This window comes from Atractosteus spatula, chromosome 6 (genome assembly GCF_055471065.1).
Source record: "Atractosteus spatula isolate fAtrSpa1 chromosome 6, fAtrSpa1.hap1, whole genome shotgun sequence".
Lineage (NCBI taxonomy): Eukaryota > Metazoa > Chordata > Actinopteri > Semionotiformes > Lepisosteidae > Atractosteus > Atractosteus spatula.
This window is the reverse complement of record NC_142711.1, coordinates 25077847-25103761: the sequence shown is the minus strand read 5'-3', so window position 1 is coordinate 25103761 and position 25915 is coordinate 25077847. Positions and strand designations below refer to the sequence as shown.

General features: G+C 35.6%; 1 protein-coding gene across 1 annotated transcript; it reads right to left on the bottom strand.

Annotated features, from left to right (window-relative positions):
- Positions 1–1343: 1343 nt before the first annotated feature.
- Positions 1344–21859, bottom strand: LOC148832697 (uncharacterized). Its single transcript, XM_088918752.1, has 7 exons — positions 21802–21859; positions 20911–21122; positions 19399–19540; positions 16589–17003; positions 10687–10822; positions 3131–3234; positions 1344–1655 (listed from the first exon to the last, which is right to left on the bottom strand). The coding sequence occupies exons 2-7, from the start codon at positions 21110–21112 to the stop codon at positions 1398–1400; spliced, it is 1257 nt and encodes a 418-aa protein (XP_088774878.1). The 5' UTR covers positions 21113–21122; positions 21802–21859; the 3' UTR covers positions 1344–1397.
- Positions 21860–25915: the final 4056 nt, after the last annotated feature.

The following is a 25915-nucleotide window of genomic DNA, read 5'->3' as shown; positions in this document are numbered from 1 at the left end:
GCAGGAAGACGTTTTAAACCATAGCAAGAAGTACTGCGGCAGTGTTTTTTCCGCAATGAGTTTTTTTTACCAGAGTCTTCTTTTAATATTCCCCTTGTGTCAAACAGTGAGAAAAGGAAGAAATTAGTAGTATTTATTCAGCAGTTTCCATATCATGAAGCACTCCACTCTTGGATACAAGGTGTATTGTAATAACAAAGTTCTCACTATAAATAATTTATAAATATGCATACATTTCTGTCCAAAAAACTACAATAACTACTTAAGAGACATCAGTACAACACGTCTACTTCATTCATCACTTCTACTCTGGTCATGCCAAAGTGGGCTATATTTGGGGGTGCCCAGGCTTGGCACCCAAAGACTCGAAATGAGGGACTTGCTTATAGGAAATGGACTGGGCTGAATACTCAGAAGAATCTAAAATTACAGAAGCAAGTAGGTTAGACTACAAAGTGCTGTGTTACATTTGTTTTTAATTTTTGATCCATCCACCTGTTTTTTTTTCCCCCAATTCAGAATTGCGGGGTAGTTGGAGCCTATCCTAGCAAGAAATGGGCACAGGGCGAGATACAGACTGGACAGGACACCAGTCCATCACAGGGCACACGCAGACACAAACACTGACACAGACACGTACACACTCACACCTGGGCCAATGGTCCAGTAACCGTTTAACCTAACAGCATGACTTTGGATTATTAGAGGAAATCAGAGCACCTGGAAAAGAAAAACACAGGAACATAGGAAAAACATGCAAACTCCACACAAATTGAACCAAATTCCTAACCCCTGTCTTTAGTTTTATGGCCCATATATTTATTTATAAACAGGTTTTCTGAACCTTCACATTGTACTACGATAACATTAACTTTCATAAGAAAAAATAATAAAATGTGATCAAATTAAAGTGCAGTGAACTGTATTAATATTTTATATTTATTTGGTTTTACTGGATTTTGTTTGTTTTAAGGAGATGCATACATGAAAAATACTCTACCATTTATAGTTCAGATTGTGCAAACAATATTATTATTATGTTTTTTAAATATATATATTAATATAAATTTTAAAAATACAATAATTGATAAACATTTTGTTCTCGTATTTTCATGTTCTGAAAATGTCAAGTTTAGCTTGCTGTACCAACACAGAAATGAAGGCATGAGAGGTGTAAAAAAATAATTTTAAACTATGTTCATTTCGCTTATAAGAATGGACATTGTTTAAAATAGATGAGCCATTGTGCAAAATTGCAAAGTAGAAAAAAGAATGGAGATCAAATTACTGTTTATATCAAATAGTGTTTATTTTTATGACAATGATAGTAAGAATCTGGCAGTTACAATAATAAAAAATCTAAATAGTCCTTCAAAATAATTTATCTGTGAAAGTATTCATATCAGTTCAACAGCCTCCCGTTCATAGCTTTCCCTCCTGACCTGAACACTCTGTGCGCTTGGCGGTTGCTCTTCTTCCCAGACACACCCCACTCTATTCTTACAGAGTCTGGACAGGCTGCTTTTCCGTGAGTTCTTGCACTGTCTGTCTCTGTTAGACTTCTTACAGCACTTCTCCTGCTCAAAAAGACCCTCCACATCCCACACTCTCAAAGTGCCATCATGGGACACAGTATACAGAATATGGTTGTGAATCTGGGAGAAAAAAAAAGATTTCAAATGAACAATGAAATGCAATATTCGGCCTGAAATAATGTATATCACTGCTGAATATCAGCCCATCTATAAAAGAGAAATGTGATTGAACAGACTAGGTAATTTGGTGAAACTTGTCAGTAAGTACACTGGGACTGTTTCAGCTTGTCCACTTCCTGTGTTTCTCTCTGTGATGTGTGCAATGGGCAAGTGTCTGTAACGCGTTAACAAAATTTTCTCATTTCTGTCAAGTCCTTATTCCCTTTCTGTTTGTTTCTGCTGTGAAAGCCATTGGAAAAGGAGTGACAGAGCTCCTTTCCTTTGTAACTCTGCTGAGAGGTGCATGTCAGGGTAACCATTTCCTGCTTGAGATAACAAACATTATACTGTATGTTTAACAAGGACTCATGTCTTTGTGTCTTCTATAAACATACCAAATTTGCTACGATTTACATCTCATTACTGCATTACATGGAATACTACCACGGCAACTTTCTGTAGGATTCTACAGAATACACTGGTATCATTTATACTTGTCCTACATTATATTTTAAAGGACACTGCAAAATTGTGCTGCTCCACTATTCTGTAGGTTACACCAGAACAATGCTGTTTCAATTTACTGTATGATTTCAAACAGTTTTCCATGAAAGATAACCATTCCAGATGTGGTATATTTCTAAGTAACCACAAGACTAGAATAAATTACAGTTTGCATTTGAAATAGCATGTTTTCCTCTTAACATGTTAACACCAAGTGAAAGCAGACAGGAGGGCTAGTGAAAGGGTTATATAATTTAACCTCTTTCATCTGATTTTTTTTTTAAATATGGGATTGGATTTCCAGCTGTAAATACTTTTCTGTTACATGATTTAAATCTGAACCCTAACATCCTGAAAAAGGCATGAGTGTAAAATTCTAAGGCTCATACATTCCATTTAAACTATGCATACACTATATAACAACAAAAATGTATATTCAGTCGGAGACATTCACATAATCCTACTTTATTTTTTTCATATTTATACTATTTATCTATAGTCTGTTGTAATGGAAATTTAATCTAGTCCAATTTTAAAGCATGCACAATAGTGCTACTAGCACATTATTGAGTCCTGAAATAACACTTTTCTAAAATTATAGGCGGGCAAACTAGACTAAATAAAAAACCTTTTGCAAGGCATAACAAGGATATCCCATACTTAGAACTTAATTTTAAAATTCCCTTTCAAGATATGAACCAAAGAATTAATAAGTGCAGAGTCTGCGATATTAGAAATGCAATGCAAGGTGTTACATCAAAAACAAGATACTCATTCTTTCTTCAGAGTGGAAGGTTGACCAAAGCATTATAAAATAAGAGCAAAGAATGAAATGGGCTACAGTATGTGCAATGTTATGTTAATGTATGCCAATGTGTAATTTTTCTGTTCTTTTTCAATGTGAAGAAATACTGAAGGCAAAAGTAACTCACCTGTAAGCAATTGATAACAAAGGTGTGTCCCCTGAATACTTTTTTTAAGACCCCAGATTTAGTATCAAAGGCTCTGGCACATGAGTCACCACTTCCTGTAAACACTGCAAAGCAAAACAATGAGAGATGAAAGTCAGTAAGACGACCTGGAGTGGTTTCAATATACAGCAGTCACTCGAATCAGCCACTTTCATTTGAAAAGCTTTAGCAATTCGTCAAAAATACTGATTTCAAAAGTACTGTAGATTAAAGACATTAAAGAAAAGGAAAACGATGACACAATTTTTTGTGTATTTAATTTACTCTGAGGAAAAACAATCTTTTTTTTGCTGTCACAATTACAGGGTAAAAAACAAGGTAAGATACTACTGAATGAAGCGAAATTAGTGGTTTAGTAGCACCCACAAGCTTACAGTTATAAACTCACAATACTAACCAGTGCACTATAGCCTTTAATTTGGGAGTGCGAATGAGAGGTTGGTTCAACCTTTTATGTGGATAATTATTTCAATGCAAAATTTAATAGTGCTCCTTGGACACCCGAAGAAGGCTCCACAGCCAAAACGTTGTGTTTTCTTTCTTCTCTTGTCAGCATGGAATAAACCTATTACTTGTTCCAGTGCTTCTAGGAATTAACTTTACACATTAATTTAGTAATTCAGCTTCTGCTTCTCAGGGGATGTCTACATCCAGTAGATGAGGAAATAACACATGCTGTGACATCTTTGTATTGGTTTGCCTTAGAAATTAAGATTCATTTAAAAAGAAATTGCAACTTTTTTTTGCACTTTATCTGTGCTCTCAGCATGGTTTCACCCTAATTTGACTGTGGCTTTCTAAAATGTGTTTTATTACACTGCGCTAAATTACACTGACCCATACAAATAATATGGTGTGCTACAGTAAACATATCTTTCACTATGGTAAATTAGGGTATTCCCATTGTCCAGTAAAGCACATTGAAAGAATGTTAAATGCATTGGGCACCACAAAAAATACATTTTCCCAAAGTAACCTTTCACAAGTAGTGAATATTTCCTGTTATATTCAAATCAACTTTAAAACTTTCTCTTAGGCCGTGGATTGTTCATATCTATTTAATATGTTTTGTGCTTAATTATATTCTGTCTTCATGGTATTGCTAGGGATTTCCATAACAGACTACACTACAATATTCTGTATCAAATGTACATTATAATGCATTATAATGATGATAGTTCACTCAATAGTTTTAATTAAGCAACCCAATTGTTCTGTAAAAGTGGTATCTTTGTAAGATATATTTTTATCATACATTCAAATTCTAACTCAGTGTCTCATCTGACAATTCCTATATCAGAAGTTATAACTGCCTGCTGGTTATGTATGAGTTATAGGAGCAAAGAGGAGCCCGAGGGAAGGTTCGCTTAGATTTGGAAATAAAAGCATTAGCTCAACATGGACATACAACTTTATGTGGCCACATTAAAAACACTAATTTAACTTTCCCACCTTATTAAGCAAAAGTATCCCACCTTGTATTACGCAAAAGAGTTACTGTATTCTAATTATTTAAACCTAATGAATCATAAAATCAGTCATAAAAGCAAACAGATCTTATTAGATTAAAATTAAGCCATCTAACTTCAGGAAATAAGACAGGAGTTGAGCCCAAAGGGGACTAATACATTTGCATACTACAGTAACAGCACAGGAACCAAAAGCAGATTTCTTTTCCATTCTGCTGGCTTCCCAAGGACTAAAGCTGATAGCTATAACACAGAACCCCAACAAAGCAGGAGATAATAATGATAAAATGAACACAGGATATAGTTTAACTGTGAAAATGCTGACACCTTGGTTACACGATCAAACCCTTTATTGACTTAATAAGAAGATTAACGAACTATTTGTTTGCGGCTCTTCAAAAAGTTGAAGCCCTAACTGTTGTATTTTGCAAGGGAAGCAGAATTACAAACTTGTGACTAGAAACAACTGCAAATATTAACTTGAAGTAACTTCTTAGATCAAGGCTTCAATTATCTAATTGAGGTGGGATGGAATCAAAACCAACAGGTGTGGGGGGCACCAGGACCACCATTGGGAACGACTGATTTAGACCAAACTCTATATACTACAATCTGGCAACATGAACTATTTTATTATTGTATTCAGGATGTGCTGCATTTAAGATGACAAACTATTTGTACTGTAGTTACTTTTATTGCCTACAGCACAATGTTGCGGAAACATTTCAAGAACTTCCTAATGAAATGTTCTCTAAATATTATACAGTTACATCACGTAAATGCATATTTTATTTGAGCATCTCAGGGACTTCCATACTTCACAGATGAATGAAACAACTGTTCTTTGTTTTTTTGCTACTTATCTTTATTATTTGGATATTTAAATTCCTTTGGAAAAATGACTTCTTGCTTGCTTAAAACCAAAGAAAAAACAATTAATAACATATACAACAAGGAGATGTGCTGGCAGCATTGTCTGATACAATTTCATAATTTTTGCTGATGCAATTTTTAACTTGGCCTCCAAACTAATTAAGAGAATGTTTTAGAACTGAAAAGTTATCATTTCAGATGTTGTTGTAATGCTTTTACAAAGTTATGCAAGAACATAATTTAGTTGTTTCAGATGTTTAGATGCTTAAGAGTTACACTGCTTAAGAGATTTTAGTTATGTTAATGTTTTTAAAAAAATACTTGAAAATGTTGTAAAGTTATTCCTAGCAATATCAGAATTTTGCAAAATCCCAAGCTGACAATTAGATACTGCAATGTTGGACTGTGGCTCTGCCAATGCTGGGAAGAAATTTTAGAATTCAAAATCTGAGATTTGTCTTGCGTTGCCACAATGTTATTACTGAAAAGTAAAAACAGATAACATACCTCCACCTGGCAGAAGACCAAGTTCCATTTTAAATAATATTAGAAGAAAAAGAAATGTTATTGGTACTAGAAGCACTTAAAACAAATACATCTCCAAGGCCATAAAGTATTCTACATATTTTACTTTAAAAGATGTTATTCATGGGCCATTGACAAAACTCTTCCAAAAATATTTTGAAACTGGGTTGATACCCACTGACTGGAAAATTGCTAACATAGTGACCAAGTGTTATACTGTATAAAAAGGGTGAACAAATTGAATAAAGGAATTATAGAACAGTAAGTTTAACATTGGTTAAATGCAAGAAAACAATAATTATACTGTAACTAATCTGAGGATCATCTGTAAGGCAGTAAGATTTTATGGGACAGTCAATATGGTTTAACTCATATCAAGTTGCCAGTACTTGGATTACAGATTGATTAATGGATGGGAACCAGAGAGTACAGACAAGGGTTCAAATTGGATTCATGTAGTCACATACCGCAGGTACACATAATAAAACAACCGCTCTTTATATCCATAATATAGATTCTGTGAGGTTTAGCAAGTGTAGAAGCTCCAAACGAAATTCAAGGAACTTGCATGAAAGTAGCAAAAACCTTAACTACAGATACAAAATCTTTATAAATAAAACAAATATAGAACAATAATGACAAATATAAAATAGGATGGATGATGTTGAAGAGGCTACTCATGAGAAACACTTAGGTGTTTACAGTACACACTTCATCTCCCTTTTCCAGTCAATGTGTCGAAGAAATAAAAGGCACAAACAAAATATTAAGGTACTGTATAAGGCTTTCTCAAATGAGAAGGAAATGTTATGTTACCTGAACAACCTCATTTAGAATATCGTATTTATTGCTAATCTTGAATCAGTTTGGAGAAGATCAACCAGATATGTTCCTGGGCTAAACAATGTCCTACAATGACAGGCTGAAATACTTAAACCTTTTCAGTCTCGAATGGGAAAAATTACAACAAGACGTGATTCAAGCATTAAAAATCATCTTGGGACTTCAGAATCAACAGTAAATCATGAAGCAAAAGACAAAAAAATTATGTGGAAGTGTACTTAAACTTAGAACAGGAGGGACATCTTTAGACAAAAAAATATTGCAGGAGTATGGAATAAACGTCACGGTGATGTTGTCGAAGCTAATACCCTGCCTTGCTCTAAGAAACATCTGGATTCGATTTTTGGATCAATTAGCAATTAAAAAACAACAATCGATCCAGATGGTTGAATGACAACTCTTTTCTTTTGTAACCATGCTTTTATTTTTTGCGTGCTTCATGTAGTCCCAGAGCTCAGAGTAACTGGAAATGAAACAGATTGGTCATGACGTTGATGTGAGTTTCTCACGATTGTCAAAAACCTTTTTAAAATGAAAAGACACATCTGAAACTCAGTGAACTAGATTACCTCATGTCCAAGATTTAGAACTGTACAGGACAGGTCCAGTATTATCAGATGCGATATAATTCTATAAAGTGCTCTGTGGCAAACCATTGTGAAAGGTACTGTAGCAAATAAAAAAATGATTGAGACTGATCACAAACCTTAGCCACCACACTTAATGTTTTCTCTAAATATGTAATAGAAATTGGAAAGAAATTTGTTATACATAACCAAGAAAAAGCTCCTTCCCAACATTGTTCCAAACAATTTAACATTAAAAAACATTCATTGAAAGCCAATCAAATGTGTGTTCATTTTTGCTTAATACGCCTAGCCTTATACTGTATATGTTGTGACACATCTGTACTAGGTACTAGGATAATGTAGACCAAAAGAAACAATCCAAAGAAAAATCAACCAAAAGATAAAGTAACCTAGAGGAATTACAGTCTCATGATTTTGTAACCATGTAAGACCTTACATGGTTACCATTAATCGTGGCCTACTAATAATCTCCATCTACGAAGTGGCTGCTTTATTCTGCTCTCCTCACCACTGAGGCCCTACATGTAACATGCAAAATCTTCTTAGAAATAGATACAGAGTGTAAATTACATCATAATTGTAATGGAACACATGTGTTTTACCAATAATGTTTTCATTTTTTACTTCTCCTAAGGACAAATTCAAAACTATGTTATAACTTCATAGAGGGACCAGCATTTGTTTATGGAAAAAAAATGTGTCTCATTAGAACATGTCCTTATCCATGACATTTGACTGCTCTTAAAAGGTTGAATGAACAACTGTGCTATAACCAAATATGGGCACTACTGAACACTGCTTACAGATATATTTACTGTATTTTATATTAGTAAAAATAATTCATATTTACCTGTTATATATTTTACAAACTGTACATAAGTGTATTTAAGTGTACAAAATGTATTTAAATTGCTTATTTTTTGTATATATGTATTTCATTTTAGTTTTGTTATTCTATCTTCCCCATTGTTGTTCCCCTGATTACATAAACAACATGCATTAAGAGCACTAACTATAAAGACAAAAATAATAAACAGTTTTTGTGTTTATAGCAGCCTCTGTCTCCAGCTGGAAGCTAGTACTGGAGTCTTCATTTGATGGTGGTTAGCAATGCCATATACAGTACAACATGTTTACAGTAGTTTGACTCCATTTATCTTAACCCCTTTTCTCTCTATTTTGTTATCTGAGAATCTAACAAATGTCACTTGAATATGATTATAGTGTATGTGAATGTATGTGTTATTGTATAATATTATGGCAATGCTAGCCAGTGTCTATAAACTTGCAATAGTACAATACAATTCTGTTGTTGCTACAAAGGTTTGTGAGTAATATGACCTTGTAGTTGTATGAATGTCATTTCACCATGTTATTTTACAATGTTTTGACAGCATTGCCTGGATTCAACAATTCAACAATTTTGTGTGGCCATAACATCATATTCTGCTGTCATCAAAAACATTCAGCATTGGTGTTATGTTGTCACATTATTTGGTTAGCTAGGGCACAGGCTTGTATCAGATACAGTATACACTGTATCTTATGACTTTATTAACTTGTTTTCTATATGGGTGTTTAAATGAACAAAATAGCACATTTCCATTCTAAATAACTTTCAAGGTTTAATCTGATTTATTGAAAGTGTGTATCTAAATTGAGAGGTTAAGGAAGCGATGAAAACAAAGAAAATATCAACAGCAATACAAAATCCCCAAAAATAACATGTCTATGCCAACAATTTATAAACAACATCGAGAAAACTGGATTTATGCAATACTGAGAAAAAATACTCTAGCATAAATAACATAAATAATTTAACACTATATCTGTCACGGATGTCGGAAGGGACGGACCGTGGAATGGCAGGAGAGCGAAAAAAGACCCTATGCGTAGCGGCGGGACTGGGTTAAGCCCAGGCTCAGCTGTTCAGGAAATGCCGTATAGAAACCTATGCCCTCAGGCCATGGAGTGGGGCGACCTGGTGCTATGTGGGTCTCAGGACATCCTAACCTCTATGCTGAGCTAGAAGGAAAGCGTGATCCGGAAATATATAGCCCCAGACAGAGACACACCAGAAGGACAAGCAAAGTACAGGAAACTAGGGACAGGACAGAGTAGGAGCGCCCTCTAGCTGTAGAGGGCGTGACAGTACTCCCACCTTCATGGGCGGCTCCAGACAAACCACACAAAACAGGTAGGAACCAAGAGTTCCACGACATAGGGGTCCAGGGGACCAGAGGGAAGGGGAAACAGGGAAGTGAAAAACCAAAACACCAAGAAAAAAACAATGTAACAACACAAAACCTGGGAATAAAAATAGAAAAACACTGCAAACTGGGCAATAAAAACATGTTCAACATTCTATCACTGATATCGGAGCAGATAACCAGAGGAGAGCCAGGCACAAGACCCGCTCACAGGCACAGATGTCGGGAATGGCATCCCACAATGAGAATAGAAGAGCCAGCTCAACTTTCAATCACGGATGCCGGGAGTGACAACCCGAGGAAAGCCACATATTCGTACGCGGATTTCGGAACGGCATACCGCTGAATGACCTGCTCACAGGCACGGATGTTGGGAGTAGCATCCCGCGATTAGAATAGAAGAACTGAAACAAAAAAGCCCAAAACACTGCGGAAAGACAAAGAGAGCCGCTCGAGGGGTCAGGAGATGGCTCAGCATTCCGTCACGGATGTCGGAAGGGACGAACCGTGGCATGGCAGGAGAGCGAAAAATGACCCTATGCATAGCGGCGAGACGGGGGTTATCCCAGGCTCAACTGTTCAGGAAATGCCGTATAGAAACATATGCCCTCAGGCCACGGACGTTGGCCGACCTGGTGCTAGGTAGGTCTCAGGACATCCGAATCTCAATGCTGAGTGAGAAGGAAATGACCCGGAAATATATAGCCCCTGACAGAGACACACCAGAAGGACAAGCAAAACACAGGAAACTAGGGACAGGGCAGAGTAGGAGTGCCCTCTAGCTGTAGAGGGCATAACAATATCTTAGATTAACATTATATCATAGATTCATGAATAAGAAAGTGTCATTGCCACACTGACATTTTTTAGTTGTTTGGTAATAAAATAACAATAACTAAAACTTTCGGGAATAAAAATAAAAAACAATATTTTTCCATTTCTTCTGAGATTCACAACAGTTTTCAGTTGTGATTTTTGTGTAAACCATGACACACATGATTACTTACATATTCCATTGTGGTATTTCATTGTACTGACAGTATGCTTGTGTGCCTTGTATGTCCGAATACATTTCCCAGATTCCGATTTCCAGCACTTGACTGTTTGGTCCGCACTACCAGAGTATAAATGTCGATTCGCAAGCTGGAAAAGAAAGCATGTGAAGCTTAGAGTGAAATAAAGTCACTAGTACTTTATTTTGTCACAAGAGAAAAAACACATTGTGGATATTTACACATGTCAATTAAAGATTAACCAGTTTACAAAGCATAATGTATTTAATACACTTCTCCCCGGGATATGCAAGACTCAACTAAACATAAATTTGAGTTTATGTAAAAAACTCCCATGAAATCCATAATAAAATTTTGTAGGTAATTAAAAGTGATTTTGATTGCAAACACATGAAGCAATGTGTTTGGAAGAAGAAGCCTGTTTGTGACAACACTCTCTGCTCTGTGACTACTTGTTGTGAGGGATGCGATATTCCATAATGGCTGACTATAATAATCACCAAAATCAATAATCACACAAAATTAAAGTGAGACCATGTTATAAATGTCAAGTATACAACACTGATGTGTAAAATATCAACAGCCAGTCAGGAACACATTTTATGTACTTTTTGTCTATTTGTGCTAACCATGGACTCAGCTATAATTTTGTGTTTCAGTCTAATGACTGGGAAACAAAATGCAACAATCTGAAGTCCCCAAAATAATAAAAAAATAAAACCAGGAGAGCAGTTTTTTTACTTGTTTTTCATTTACTGTATTTGTGCTTTCTCTATATTTAGACATGCTGCTTCCTGGAAATGAAATGCAAATGTGTTGACATAAGACTATCTGTTATCCTCTAACACCCCCACATTCTGAAAAATACTTAAAATAATATTTCTGTAACACTTAGAAATCAGAATTATTTCCATTAAGAAGGTTTCTTTTTATTGTCTTTGTGTTTTATGACGTGTTGATGTATCACCCTTAGAAAGCTCTTTAATAAACCATAAATCAAAAAGTACATGAGATGCAGCAGTCTGTGCACACACTGCTGCATTTCAAGAGGCAGCCAGTCCACTCTCACTATGATAGTTTATTTTATTTTAAACATTTGGAGAAGCAAAGAGGATTTGTGAATTAAAACAGGAAAGGAGTTTGGGCTATGCGACAACTGGTTTAAATCTGGACACGAGGATGATTTATAATTGAAGGAAGAGAACCAAGGGGACCGCCTGTAAATCAAGCTAGGAAATCTTTGCATTCCACAGTTTGTTCTCTATGGCTTGAATTTAGCATAGTATCCCCAGCTCTCATGCAAGCAAACTGGCTACATATGCTATGCTGATAAATCTGTCATGTAGCAGGATTTTACAAGTCATTGCGGGCACAGAATTAAGTATCCTGTTTCTCAGATTTGTGCTCTTTTTAGGTTTACCCTGATTTTGGGGAAACAATTGTCTTTTAGCTATTTGGTTAATCTCTCCATGCTGCATTCCACCTGACAGACAATGTTTTACAAAGTATATGCTGGGAACAACTCATGGACTGTCATAGGGTAAAAATGAGGATTAGATTAATAACCTAGTACTGGGATTTTTAGACCAAACAGGCAGATATGCATCTTCCCATGTCTTCCCTAGAACTCTGTAGTTCATCTTCTGGGCCCACCTGCTAGAAGACCTAAAGGGCAAGTCCAGACATGCCAAGACACGTATTCTCCAAATAAAAAAAAAAAGTTAATCACTGAGAGAAGAAGAGTTCATTAAGAACGGAAAACAAATTATGCACTTTATTTAAATGATAAATGAGCACTTTAGTAGTTCTTTACAGCTTAAAGAAAACACGTTTTACATTTATCAGAGAAAATCTGCTTCTTCTTCATACAGGAAGTTTTGTTTCCCCCTTGAAGCAAAGGTATTTTGAATGAATGCCAACGAGTTGCATATCCATCCTGTAGCAGCTGTCATTTCCTTAGGGAAGAACAATCAAGGGGCATAGTAATTTAATAAAGCAATCTGTAAAACAGTTATTTTGGGGGTGGGGACACATCTGAATGCCAAAGTTCAAGTTTATTCAACTGATTATCAAGACTCCCTAAAAATTATTAAAACAACTAGGCAAAAATTGTTTTAGTGCAAATACAGCTTCATAGGAACTGTAACATGAATCACTGTACAGAATGAGCCTGTAATACTCCTTTGGGTTCCCCAGAGCATGTACTGTAAACTGGCGGAGTGGTTTAACTCATTTGGGGGGTGTGCAGTGGGCATTCAGAGGTTTTCCTGAGATGGGATTTCATATCCAGTGCCTGATTGCAAAAGCTCAATTAGATTGTGTCACATTTGACCTCTTAAAATGTAAAAACTGTCTGTATTAGCATATAACATGGTACAATAGGTCTTGCAGTGCCAGTGAAATACTGCCACCCTTCTAGGATATCTGAGAAATAATGTGATAACAACAGAGTCAAGTGTTCACCTCTGCATAACTCTACTATTATTTCATTGCAGAAGCTTCTATAACAAATCTACCAAAATACATGTAATTTTAATAAAGAGAGTCCAGTTTTTTGGCTGTTCTTATTCTTCATTTTCATTTTGGAAAGTGAGGCTTAATTTAACGGCTCATTTGTCAGAGAATGCAGGCTTATAACAGTAATCTTCCCTTTCACATGTACTCTTTTTATAAATGAAATTTGGCAGTCTTACCAAACTTAATGTTGTGCACTCAAGATGGAAGACAATTTATAACTTTTTCCCCCTCAACTATGACCAGCCTTTCTCGTACAACAGTTTTAAAGTAATGTAGTTTTTAGTCTTTATTATCACCCCATTCATTCCTGCTTATAACATTTTAGGACCTGTTTGAAGACCTGATATGAAAGCTGCTTATTCTTTGCACCTGAATAACCATAATGTGAAAAGACACTGCATGTACTAAAACATAAATCTGCTGTTAACGTTATTTGAGTGCTTCACATATACACAGTTTCATATTTATTAAAAGCAGCATGAATAAACTTAATAAATTGCGTTTTATTTTGTCCATACAAAGCACTTATTATTATTAATGTAAACTCTTGCTAATAAAATATACAATTCAAACTGTATGGCTAGATGTACATACAGTACAGTAATAGTAGATTCTTTAGACACTATGCAAATTCATATAACTGAAAAAAAAGATAAAGACTTTGTTTCATTCAACATCTGCCTCTAATTACAACAGTATCCTTGACCTTTCAAACTGTAAGTCACTGGTAAAACAAATAATGCATTCCAAAGAAATAAAACAAACACATGCATCACCCCCAAACAGTCTCAGCAGCCATTAACTCCAGTCCTTATGTCCTTCAATTTGAAAACCTCTCTTTTGTGAAATAATACAGATCTTGCAAAACTCCTGAGGAAATCAGTTCTATTTGAGGTATTTTTTAATCTTTTCTATCCCTTTGTAACTAAGCATGCCTCTTAAAAATGACTAACTTTTCAACTTGCACTGGAATCAAATGAAGATGTTATAGAAAGCCATATACTGTAAAAAAGATAAATAAAACCATTTGCCATATGCCCTAATTAATTCATTAACAATGACATGAACGATCATACAAAGCAGGAAACATCTTTTTTTATACAGTATACCTGCACAACTGAAATGACACAGTCACATAATTTTCTTTATGGTTCCAAACCCATATGAGCAAACACTTTGGTAGTGACCAAGGTCAGTGCAGCTCTCAGGCACCTGCATTAGAATGAATTTCAATCGCCTCACACAGACCATTAGTAACCACTTCAACGTGACATATCTCTTTCTAGCACTTTCTAAATTGTAAATTCCCAGAACAGGTAGTATATTACCACAAAAGAACTCTTTCAATAGTGTTGGAAGAAAGCATAGTTTTTGTTAAGCTTGCTGGGAGGTTAAAATTTAGAACAGTCAGCTCTATGCAGAGTTCTTTTTACCTCAAAGGATTTGTTGCAACTTTGATTCTGCAGCCAACAGTTGTAAGTTAAATCCTTTCCAAATGATCGGTCGGGGTGTGCTAGCTTTTAGTTTCATACAGAGTGTTCCCTCTGGCAGAAAGTGAAAATGAACATCTGCAGTCTCTAAATGGAATTGATGGCAAACTTCTATGTACTCATCTACACAGATATATGAAGCTACTAAATATATTACCCTAAAAATATATTTTCAGTAAAGAAAACCAAAACACTAAAATTGATTTTACATTACTTAAAATGCCTTTTATAGTGTTCTTTTATTTAAGCAAAATACACACAGTACATATTAATATACACATCTAACACAGTTCTGGGCAGAATTCCACAGGTTTTGAAAATTATGAAAAAATAATAATGCCAATTAATCAATTTGACAGGTTAAATAAGTGTAAAAACACTTGATCTATATTGCTCATTTGTCAGTTTTTGTAGTTAATTCAGTTTTCATACAATTTATTTCTTGAAGGAATTCAGAGTTTGGGTTTCAATCACTTGGCTTGAAAGTATGTTCCAAGCACCCACAACACTTTGTGCAAAGAAATGCCCTTTTTCACATCTGAATTTAAGGTACTGCCCTCGATTTATCCAAACTATAGTTCTTTTACTTATTATAAGTATTAGAGTTATATTTGCCAATTTGTAGTTCCCACGTAGTGACAGATTAAACATTCTGTTTAAAGGACTATGAATAAAAAGGTACAATTTGGGGACAACTGAGAAAATACCGTCAAATCCCAGTGATTTATAAGATTTAAGATGATGTACATACTGTACAGTACACCTCACCACTGCTTAACTGCAACACACCCAATTTAATCCCTGCCTAAGACTTAAGTCAGCTTCAAGGTTTCTGGGGTGTGGACAGATGTTGCACCCATGTGTTCTTACAGTATATACTTCAAACCCTATGTGCGCTTAATTTTGAAATCAACTATACTGTAGGCAGCTTCCTGATTTGTCAAGAAATAAATGGTACACAAAAAAATCCATAGATTGTTTCAGGCACTAGTGCATAATCGTGTAATTATGTTAAGAACACTAATGTAACTGAATAATGAAAATTTTGCTTTCATATTATTTGCATTTTATTTGGATAGGTGAGCTGACAATGATGGTAGGGCTCTGGAACAAACTGCTTTGTCATGTAGCTGAAGCCTACTTCCTAGAAGCCTTCAAGAAACAGATGAATAAATCAATAAGCTACTGAATGAATGAGCAAAATGGACAACATACTTATCTGCTTATTATTGTGTTTAAAAGACTATGTCTAGCCATAATGGAGGAAATTACAATCTAAAATCCCTCTAATCAGAGTGACTGTTTTTCTATGTGTCATTTAATCAATCATTGAACTGTGTTTTATGCTTATCAGAAATCAAAAGGAAGCACAGTACAGGGTTAAAAGCCATTTTAAAATCCAAATGCAGTCCAGAATGGTGATCAGGTATCATGTATCTCCTGTAGTTTGAATGTAGCAATATTTCTTAAGCTATTTTCATAATGACCTAAAAAAATATATTTTTAAGTAATGAGTCTATATTCCACATCAATAGCTGACAATGCGCTGGGGGAATTATTTCATATTTGATTCCACTTGAGAGGATGTTTGTTGCAACGAAACAAAAGAACAGTTCCCTACTGTGGCAAAATTGGTGCTATTATTCAGGTGATCCAATGGCTTTTTAGGATAAGACCATCCAGGGCTTCCCATCACCCACTCCTGCAGCATTGTTTTGACTTTGTCTTGTACTTACCACTTCAGTCAGCACTTCTGTGGTAAAAACCACACAAGATTTCTCCCCTGGCTTCTGTATATCCCATTCTTCCTACAAGGTCTTTCACAAAGCTTCAAAACGTTGGCTCAAAGTAATTCAACCATATGAAAGTAAATAGTTTTATATCTTTACCTCCAAACAGATGACTGATCCCTGGTGCTCCTGAAACACTTTGGTCTGTTCCCCTGTGGTCAGGTCCCATCGTCGCACAGTGTAATCCCTGCTCCCTGTGAACAGAGCCCTGTTGGGGATGTCCAGAGCCATGCACAAGATGGCCCCCTTGTGCCCACGTAACGTCTGGTAGCAGCGTCCACTGGGAACCAGCCAGAGCTTTACTGTGCAGTCAGTGCTGCCTGTAATGAGGAACTCCTTATTCTGTTCACTGTCCAACTCTGGCAGGAGGTCCTGAGAGTAGAAGTGGTCCAGAGCCAGAACACCGTTCCAGTGACCTCGGAATTCCTGCAGCTGCCTCCCAGTGTCCAGACTCCAGCAGCGCGCAGTCCGATCATAGGAACCACTAAACAGACAGCTTCTGGTCACTAAGAGCCTGGCGTAACAACAAAGAGAAAAGAAAAACTGCTTCATTAACCACCACTGCAGGCTTTCTATACATAAGGTTTAGGGGTTACCTTGAAAATGGATCAAACACAAAGTGCTGTATATGTAGGAAATCGGTATGTTTGGCAATAAACAATATTCTCCCAGCAAGATATACTTTTGCTGAAATGCAGGAAAAAAATGACATAAACCAAGAAAAATGTCTAAAATATATGATCCATCAAATCACACCATGCATCAGAAAACAATCAATGCAAAATCTTACACATTAAACTGTAAGCCTGGTTCAAGAAAAGTCATACGCACACATAAAACATGCACAGTTTGAACATTTGTCCTTTTCAAAATTATTTTCTCAATCTTTGCAAAGTTTACTTTCGTCCAAATCATTTTGAAATTGATATCTGAGGTGTTGTACGGTGCACAGAGATACGCATCTCCATGAAAGAAAGGATTTATTTAATCTCCTTATGGCATTAAGGGATGAACATATTAATGACGTCATTTCAAAAAGTGGAAACAGACCTTATTTTACATTCTTAAACCATGAGACATTGTCAGTGTCTAATACAGTAAGTACTGTGGAAGATGGACATTGTCCAGTTGTACAGTCACCACCAAACGTATTGTCACTCTTGATAAAGGTGAGCAAAAAAGGCTGTATAAAATAAACATCATGAGAAATTAGCTATATTTTATGCTCAAAATACTATATTCTGTATTGTAATTATTGCTATTAGTCAAAGAGAAAGATTTTTGTTAACATAATAATTTTCTGAAAAAAAGAAGGGTATCACAATTATTGGCACCCCTAAAGATTGTTATAAATAAAAAAAATAAAAATCTGCTTTAACATTCTACTTTTTATGTTCATCGCAGTCTTAAGAAACTCTGTTTTGGCCTTCCACAGCTTCCAGTTTCACCTGGGTATAAAAAATTAGATAACACGCATGTAAAATACCATTGAAATCAATCATCATAGGGAAAAGCAAAAAATGCACACATGAAGAGAGACTTATTGTTGACTTTAATTAATCAGGCAATGGCTACAAATAAAGCTAAATATACCACTTACCACCAGTTGGACAACAATTAGTTTAAACCCCCTGGAACAATGGTAAACTTGTGTGGTAGAGTACTCAAGTGTCCAAGGTCAATAGTTGGAGAATTACAGACCTAGATTGCATCTCGGTGTCACCAAGTCTGCAAATCTACACTCAGATGTCACCTCCATACCAAGAGGCTATTTGGAAAGGCTGCTATAAAAGAACCTTTATTGAGAACTACCAACAACGTAAGCACCTGGAGCTTGCTAAACAGCACTGGTACTTGGATTGGAACCAGGTTCTTATGGCCAGATGACTGACATTGAAAGAAGGATGCATATAATAAAAGAACATCATACCTTCTGTAAAATAGGTTGGAGGATCTTTTGATGTTATAGGGTTGTTTTTATTTCCACTGGTCCTAAGGCCCTTTGTTAAGGTCATTGCCATTATGAGCTCTACCAAGTACCAGAACATTTTAGCCAAAAACCTGGTTGCCTCTGCCAGGAAGTTTAAAGTTGGCCACAAGTGGACTTTCCAGCAAGAGACACATCAAACTCTACACATCATTAACTGACCACAAAACCATTATTTTGCAGTGGCCTTCACAGTCACCGGAGTTGAATCCCATTTAAAACCTGTCGTTTCAATTGAAGAGCACTGTCCATAAGTGCAGATTGAAGAATTTCAAGGATCTGGAAAGATTCTGTATGGAGGAATGGTATAAGACCCCCCCCCAATGTCTTCCCCAATCTCATAAAACATTATAGGAAAAGGCTCAGTGCTGTTATCCTTTCAAGATAATAGTTTGTAACAGATTTTGAAATCTGTTAGGAACACCTTTTGAAACTATTTTGCTGAGTGAGACACTTAATGCCTTCCAACAGTAATTCATGTGCTCATTAATATGTCCTATTACTCATATTTGATATCACTGGTAAAAGGGATAAACTTTTATTCTGTGTCCAAAAGCAGTTATCATTAGCAGTTACTGTAGCGTGGGAGAAAATCATTTACTACACTCTTTTTCAGCAAAGCTGTAATCACAGTAGTTGCAAGGCTTGGTAAATAGTAAAGAGTTACCACATATTGTGAAAGCCTTTAAAGGTACCTTATATTGTCACTTATATTCACAATATAAGAATATAAGAGGCACTTATATTGTCAAATTGTGTAACAATAAATAAACATATTTAATGCCATTTAAATATGTTTTGACATACAGTATGATACTGTATCAGTACTTAAATTACACTAACACAATAATACACTAACACAATATTCAAATTTGTCAGAACCACACGCATACACACATGCATCACTTTACTCAGCACCCACTTATTAACAATGGAGGTATGGCCTCTGAAGACAACTGTACAGCAGCCTGTCGCCACATCCCACTTTCGAATGGTCTGGTCTGCACTGCATGTATAGGCCACATCGTTCTCAAGGTGACAGTGTGTGATATAGCTCTCATGTCCTGTATGAAATGGAAGGGACAGAAAAAGCAGACCAGCTGTTACACAGTACTTCCAAGCTAGTTCTCAACATAGGCAAGAAGATGTTATTCTTTAGGTTTAATTTATACAATAGTGCTATAATCCATTATAAGTAATAGAGGTCTTGTGTTCATTTTGTAAAAGCCTTCATATATTTACTTCTTAACTGATATGGAAGCTGTAAGGGTGCACTTACTTTTGAGAGACTGATAAATTCCTACAGGATATATTTACTTCAAGTTATTGTTGCTTAATCACATTATTGAATAACTTACTTTTTCACATGAGTCTACATAATGATATTTTTTGTTTAATAAATAAAGGGAAAGTATAATTTGTGTGTTACCTGTCTCATGAGGTTAGATGTATCTATTGCTAAAGGAAGCTATGTTAAAATTGTATAATACATTAGTAAGGCCTCATGTGAACAACCACATACATTCTCAGGCTCAAAGGAATGCCTCTGACAGATTAAAATACACATTTAAATATTTTCTGTATAAGACTAAAAAGGAGGGGAACCTACGGAAGTATATAAATGTATATAGCCACTTTAATGTGAATATCTGTACTGTATATACACTTCAGTTGTTAATGTTTTAAAACTTATTGTTCACATTTTGTTTTCGAATACATGAAAATCAAGGAATCATGATACATGCTTAACTTTCAAACTAAAAATACTGTATTTTAAGTAAACTGTAGATTTACTGTAAATGAAATACTACTGTAATTACTGTAAATGTATTAAACAAGGATCTACATTTTCCAAATTTCTGTTAACCATCCCTAATATGATAATAATTCTAATGATGGTACTTCCAGTTTTACTCCCATTATCTTCTCCAAAACTTTACATAGATCAAACATAAGACCTGGTGGCCTAAAGTTGTCCCTTAATTCAATGTGTGCAACAGTATCTCACTTTTCCACTCAGACTGGTGCACAGTGGCTACCAATGCAATAGTCATTCAAGTGAGTGCTACACTTCATTGGTGGATTAAGTAGATCACTGCATATACATGTACTGTATGTGATGTATTTTGTGATCATTTGAAATACAGCAAAATGTGCTAGATACTGCACTGTAAAAACAAACAATCAATTTCAAGCTGAATCAAGCTATGATCGCAGTGTCCTGACGGTTCTCTTGCAACTTGCTACCTTTCTTCTGGTCATTTGTAAAGAAAGGATCATAAACACTTCCCCTTGTAGGTTTCCTAACAAATTGTGAAAGGAAACAATCATTTCAGTTATTGACCTGATATTGTGCTATTGTCATGTGCTCCCAAGGAAATTATTTTCCAAACAGAATAAACAAGCGAATCATTGAAAATTAAAATTTGCATACCCTGGAAGTGCATACAACATTTTTGCTCTGAAGTCTTCCAGAGCCGAGCTGTTCCGTCTTCGCTGGCAGTGAGCAGGTAGCTTCCATCAGGGCTTAAACTTAGCCAATTAATTCCCCCACAGTGATCCGAACACACTTTTTTCAGGGAAGAAGACCTGGAACTGCCGCTTCCCATCACCGCTTTCTCTGTGCGGATACACATCAACTCCCACCTACCTCCAGGGACATTAGACAACAGAATTGGCGACGTTCATGATTACTTATTGTTGTCTGCTGCGCTACTTTTTTCTTCGAAAAGAACAACAGCAAAAAGATAGAGCGATCTAAAGTATTGACGGATACATTTAAAAGTAAACTTTCCTCGTCGTTGTTGTTAAACAATAATAGTTGGAACTTTCTCTTATAAAATATTTAATGTTCTACATACTTTGTAAAACCTAACTCTGTTGGTTATGCAAAATTGTTTGTTGCTCTAACGGGTACCACCACCTACGCAGAAGATGAACCCCCCCAGTCTCTTAAAATATTACTTAACGCATTCATTGTATAAGAAATGATACTTTCTAAAATGTAAACTATTGAAAAGCGTATTGTATTCTAATTAATGAATATAGTAGTACCTCCTTGTTTCAATTTGTCCCCAACACTTCATTGCATTTCATTTTAATTTAAGATATTTTACCATGCAATTTACTCGATTGCCACATAAAAAAATGCAAAAGTAGGCTGTATCTTATTTTCAGCAGCATTGTTGTTTGTCCACGCTCCGCTCCAGACATTTCTAGGAGATGTTTAGTTGCCAGTAAAAGTCGTACGATTTTAAAAGCTTCCTGGTCTAGCCAAGGTACATTCATGCAGAAATAAGTTACAGAAGTGCGGATATCAACCCACCGAAATGTTCATTTCAGCAATTCTTATTGAGTTCCACAGACATGTTTGGTTGGTCTTCATTAATTTTTTACCTCCGACTGAGATGCATACGACTTGGCTCTCGACTAAGTACTCTATAATGCCCCAATGGGACTGTTATTAATGGTTAGTCAGAGTGAAGTTGTCAGTCCTCAATACTAGAAAAGTAACTCCTCTTCACCACCACAAGATTTCCTCCAGGTCCTAAAGACAGGCGAATCCCCGGGAGATTTGGTATCTGCGTTTTTTTTAACATCATTGGACATTACAAAATAAATATGAAATCACTTCTCTGATTTTGAATGAAGTAAGCGCTTTTAATTCATAATAAAATAGATTAAAAGTCTGACATGCATGAACCGTTGCATGAACTGCATTATAAAATGAAAAAATAAAAAACATCTAAAACATTATTTTCTCAATTGCATCTGGATCGTACTGTGCACTTTTTTTCGCACGAAAACTATTTACATTACTTGTATACCACACAATGAGATGCTTTTATTGATTATGCCTGCCTTTTTCAAGTTATTAAAGGATTCAGAATTAAACGGTAGTAAAATAATTCTTTTTTTTACATGATCCACCCTTAGGTTACTTTCAAATTTCATCTTTGCTTTGACATAATTTCAGTGTGTTCCACAAAATATTCGGAAGGCGCATACTTTTAACTTGAATATCCAGAAATACATTGTGACGTTTATTTGTGAGGTGATCGAAAAAATAGAAATTATCCTGTCAAATGCTTACACTATGTTTAAATGAAGGCGTACACAAACGACACAATGGGGTTAACATTAACATTACTAAGTAAAATACTCTTTAACTTTTCCCACCTAGAGTTCTGCTGTTTAAATCGGCACTTGAAGTATTTTAATAAGACGCTCAGTAGGAAGTTATTGTGGTCGCTACAGGTGGCTGTGAACGACGTTTCTCACAATCTATGCCCCACCAATACAGAAAACAAAACATTTACCAACCCGGTTTCTTTTCTACCGCCATAGACTAGCATCTAATAGTAGTTGTCTCTTATTTTGCGCAAATTATCCGTTGGCTCCTGCTCACCGCGAACTGTACTGAAATAAGCTGTAAAAATGGATTGGCTGTTGGCTAAAATAGGGTATAGATATGCTGTTTGGCTCTTGTTTCTATATAATAATAATCGATAGCACTACAACTACTTTTGTATGAGTTTGAATTATTGTGTTTGGAAGTCGAGAATGTGTTTTCAATAATGTTTTCTAGTTATCTCAGCTAGGGTCAGAAACATTTCAGTACGTCCTGCAAAAATATTCGGAAGGCACATACTTTATAATAGTGTGGAGTAGTGGTTAGGGACTCTGTACCAGAGGGTTGTGGGTTCAATTTCTAGGTTGGTTGCCGCTGGTGTAACTTGCAATAAAGTTGCTTCACTTTTACTGCTCCAGGAAAAGCCATATTGTGTACTGTACATTGGCATTTGTTCTCATTGTGGACGTATCTGGTTAAACGATTCCATCACCATTTGTAAACCGAAATTTTAGACCATTCTTCATGTATAATAGTTACTGGCATTTAAGAGAAAAAATGTATGATATATTCCCAGTCAAAGAGAGAAAAGCCCCAGCGGTGGGGTATGAATATGAGTCAAGGGGCTTTAGGACCCATGAGATGACATAGCCCCGGGGGCATGTAATGAAACTTCCTGTTCCATTGTCTTAATTAGTGTAATAATAATGGAGATCGAAGACACCTGACAATTTTCACAGTTGTTATCCAAAACATATAGAATTTACATCCACTGATGTGTTACAGAATGTCCTGTTGGAATATCTTACTCACAAAATCAATTCCACTTATTTAGACAAAAAAAATCCCAATATTATGCCCTCGTGTAAACCTATCAGCAAATAAAACACAGTTATTGCTGTATTTTTGTTTATTTGTTTCAGCTCTCATTCCTCTATTTTTTTTGATAAATCAGTTTTAAGATAATTCAATTTAAGATAAAAGTTGCAAAGGAAGAATAGGTTTATTCCATGTTGAAAAGAGAAGAAAGAAAACAACGTTTCGGCCGTGGAGCCTTCTTCAGATGTGAGAAAGACAGGGCAGCAAGCAAAGGTAATGTAGCGGGAGAACAAAAGCTGGGAGAGAGGAAGAGCGAGTAAGGGGGCAAGGGACGGAAAGAGTGAGTAGCAAACATCAAAATGCATAAAATAAATCCCTATTAGTGGTAAATTGTTTGAAATTATTAGGCTAAAACTTAAAGGATGTAATTAATTTAAAGTTGCTCCACTTAAACCATTATATAAATTTGATTTACACAATACTGTTTATACTATTGTTGTATAATCTATAATAGGGACTCGAAACCATTGTATGTTAAAATAATTCCATTTGCCAAATATTATAAAGGTGTGTTTTAAAAAAAAGTAAAATCTTCGTAAAATTCTTTTTTTGCTTTGAATTACTAAAAACAGATGCAGCTATGTCATTTTTTAACATCCTATCAATGTTTCACACTGACTCATCTTAGCACAGTAAATACAAAATATTATCCTTTAGTTTAATATTTTGAAAGAAATATGAAAGTAAAAGGAAGTATGCCAAATCATTTAAAAATATTGACTGATAAGCCTTTGCTAACAGGTATTTGAACATCAAATTAGCAGTTTCTTAAAGGTTATGAAATGCTTTCCATCTTAATCACAGAGTCTGTTTTGCAATGGGGACTAGTTTCTCATAACTTTGTCTGAGGTTTTTCCTGTTGCTCAATCCACTAGAGGCAATTCATCAAATTCCGTAGGAAACAGAGGAGTATTGGCTGTATTCAATATCTACCCCCCACAATGCCACTGAAAAGCCTTTCAATAGCTGTCAGCTTTCATGTGACTTTCTTCCAGTTTCCAGGCAGGAGAAAACAAAGATTTCAAAACACCCCGAATTTTCTAGTTTTAATAACTATCTCTATCAGATTTCAAGGCAGTGGATTTTAAACCATGAGTATGCTTAGCAAAAAATCTAATATTGGATTTTTTTGCTAATTTAATGCTTAGAGAATAAATAAATGTTGTGCCATATTTGTGCTAGAAAAGAAAGCCACTAAATAATAATAGTTATATTATGATTTTCTTGTTTTCTGCTGAATAGTGACTAGTTTATGAAGTGTTTTTTTTCATGTAAAATATGATCAACCATTTACATTGGCAAGCTTCTGGGTCTCTGAGTGATGTAGTGGATTCAGTGACTCTCATTCATCATGGAATTTTGTTTGTGTGTTTTGATCACATCATTACATGGTAAATATGGTAATATTGTATCATTTATACAGTACAGTATATCTATTTTCTAATCACTTTATCCAGTACAGAGTCACAGGGGAGCCAGCAAGCAATGGACACAAGGTGGGACACACCCTGGACAGAACACCAGTCTATCACCGGGCAGACAGACACAGACACAGACACAGACACACACTCACACCAGGGCCAATTTTCCCAAAATCCAATTAGCCGCCCAGAATGTCTTTGGACTGTGGGAGGAAATGGGAGCATCCAGAGGAAACCCACGTTAACATAGGGAGGACAAACTAACTCCACACAAGGAGCACCCCAGGAATTGAACATAAGGCCTCAGCTCGGCGAGAGAGCAATGCTTTCCCACCATGGGAGTAAACCAGACCACCCTGAGGAAACCCAGGTAAACATAAGGAGACCATATAATCTCCATATTGCATCATATGCACAAAAATGCTTTTTAGCTATTCAATATTGGATATATCTGCAAAATTAGATTTTGGCTAGCTTGACATAAATCCAAAGTTTGTTTTGTGCTTTTAATACTTTTACTCCAGTTTCATCCAAACTCTCCTGCTGAAAGATAGTTTTGTTTCTTTAATAAAGATGCATCCCAACTGCTAGCTCAGAATTTTGAAAAATATAAAATTCTATCTTGTCTTATGTCAAATAAATGTTTCTTGAGCCCGAGATTTTTTAAATTGTTTTCCATGAAAAAATGACTCCACCAGGTTTTGATGAATAGTTTTTTTTGTGTGTATTTTATTTTATAGCTTCACTAGGCAGAGGTAAAAGTGATACAGTCTGACTTGTCACAGGAT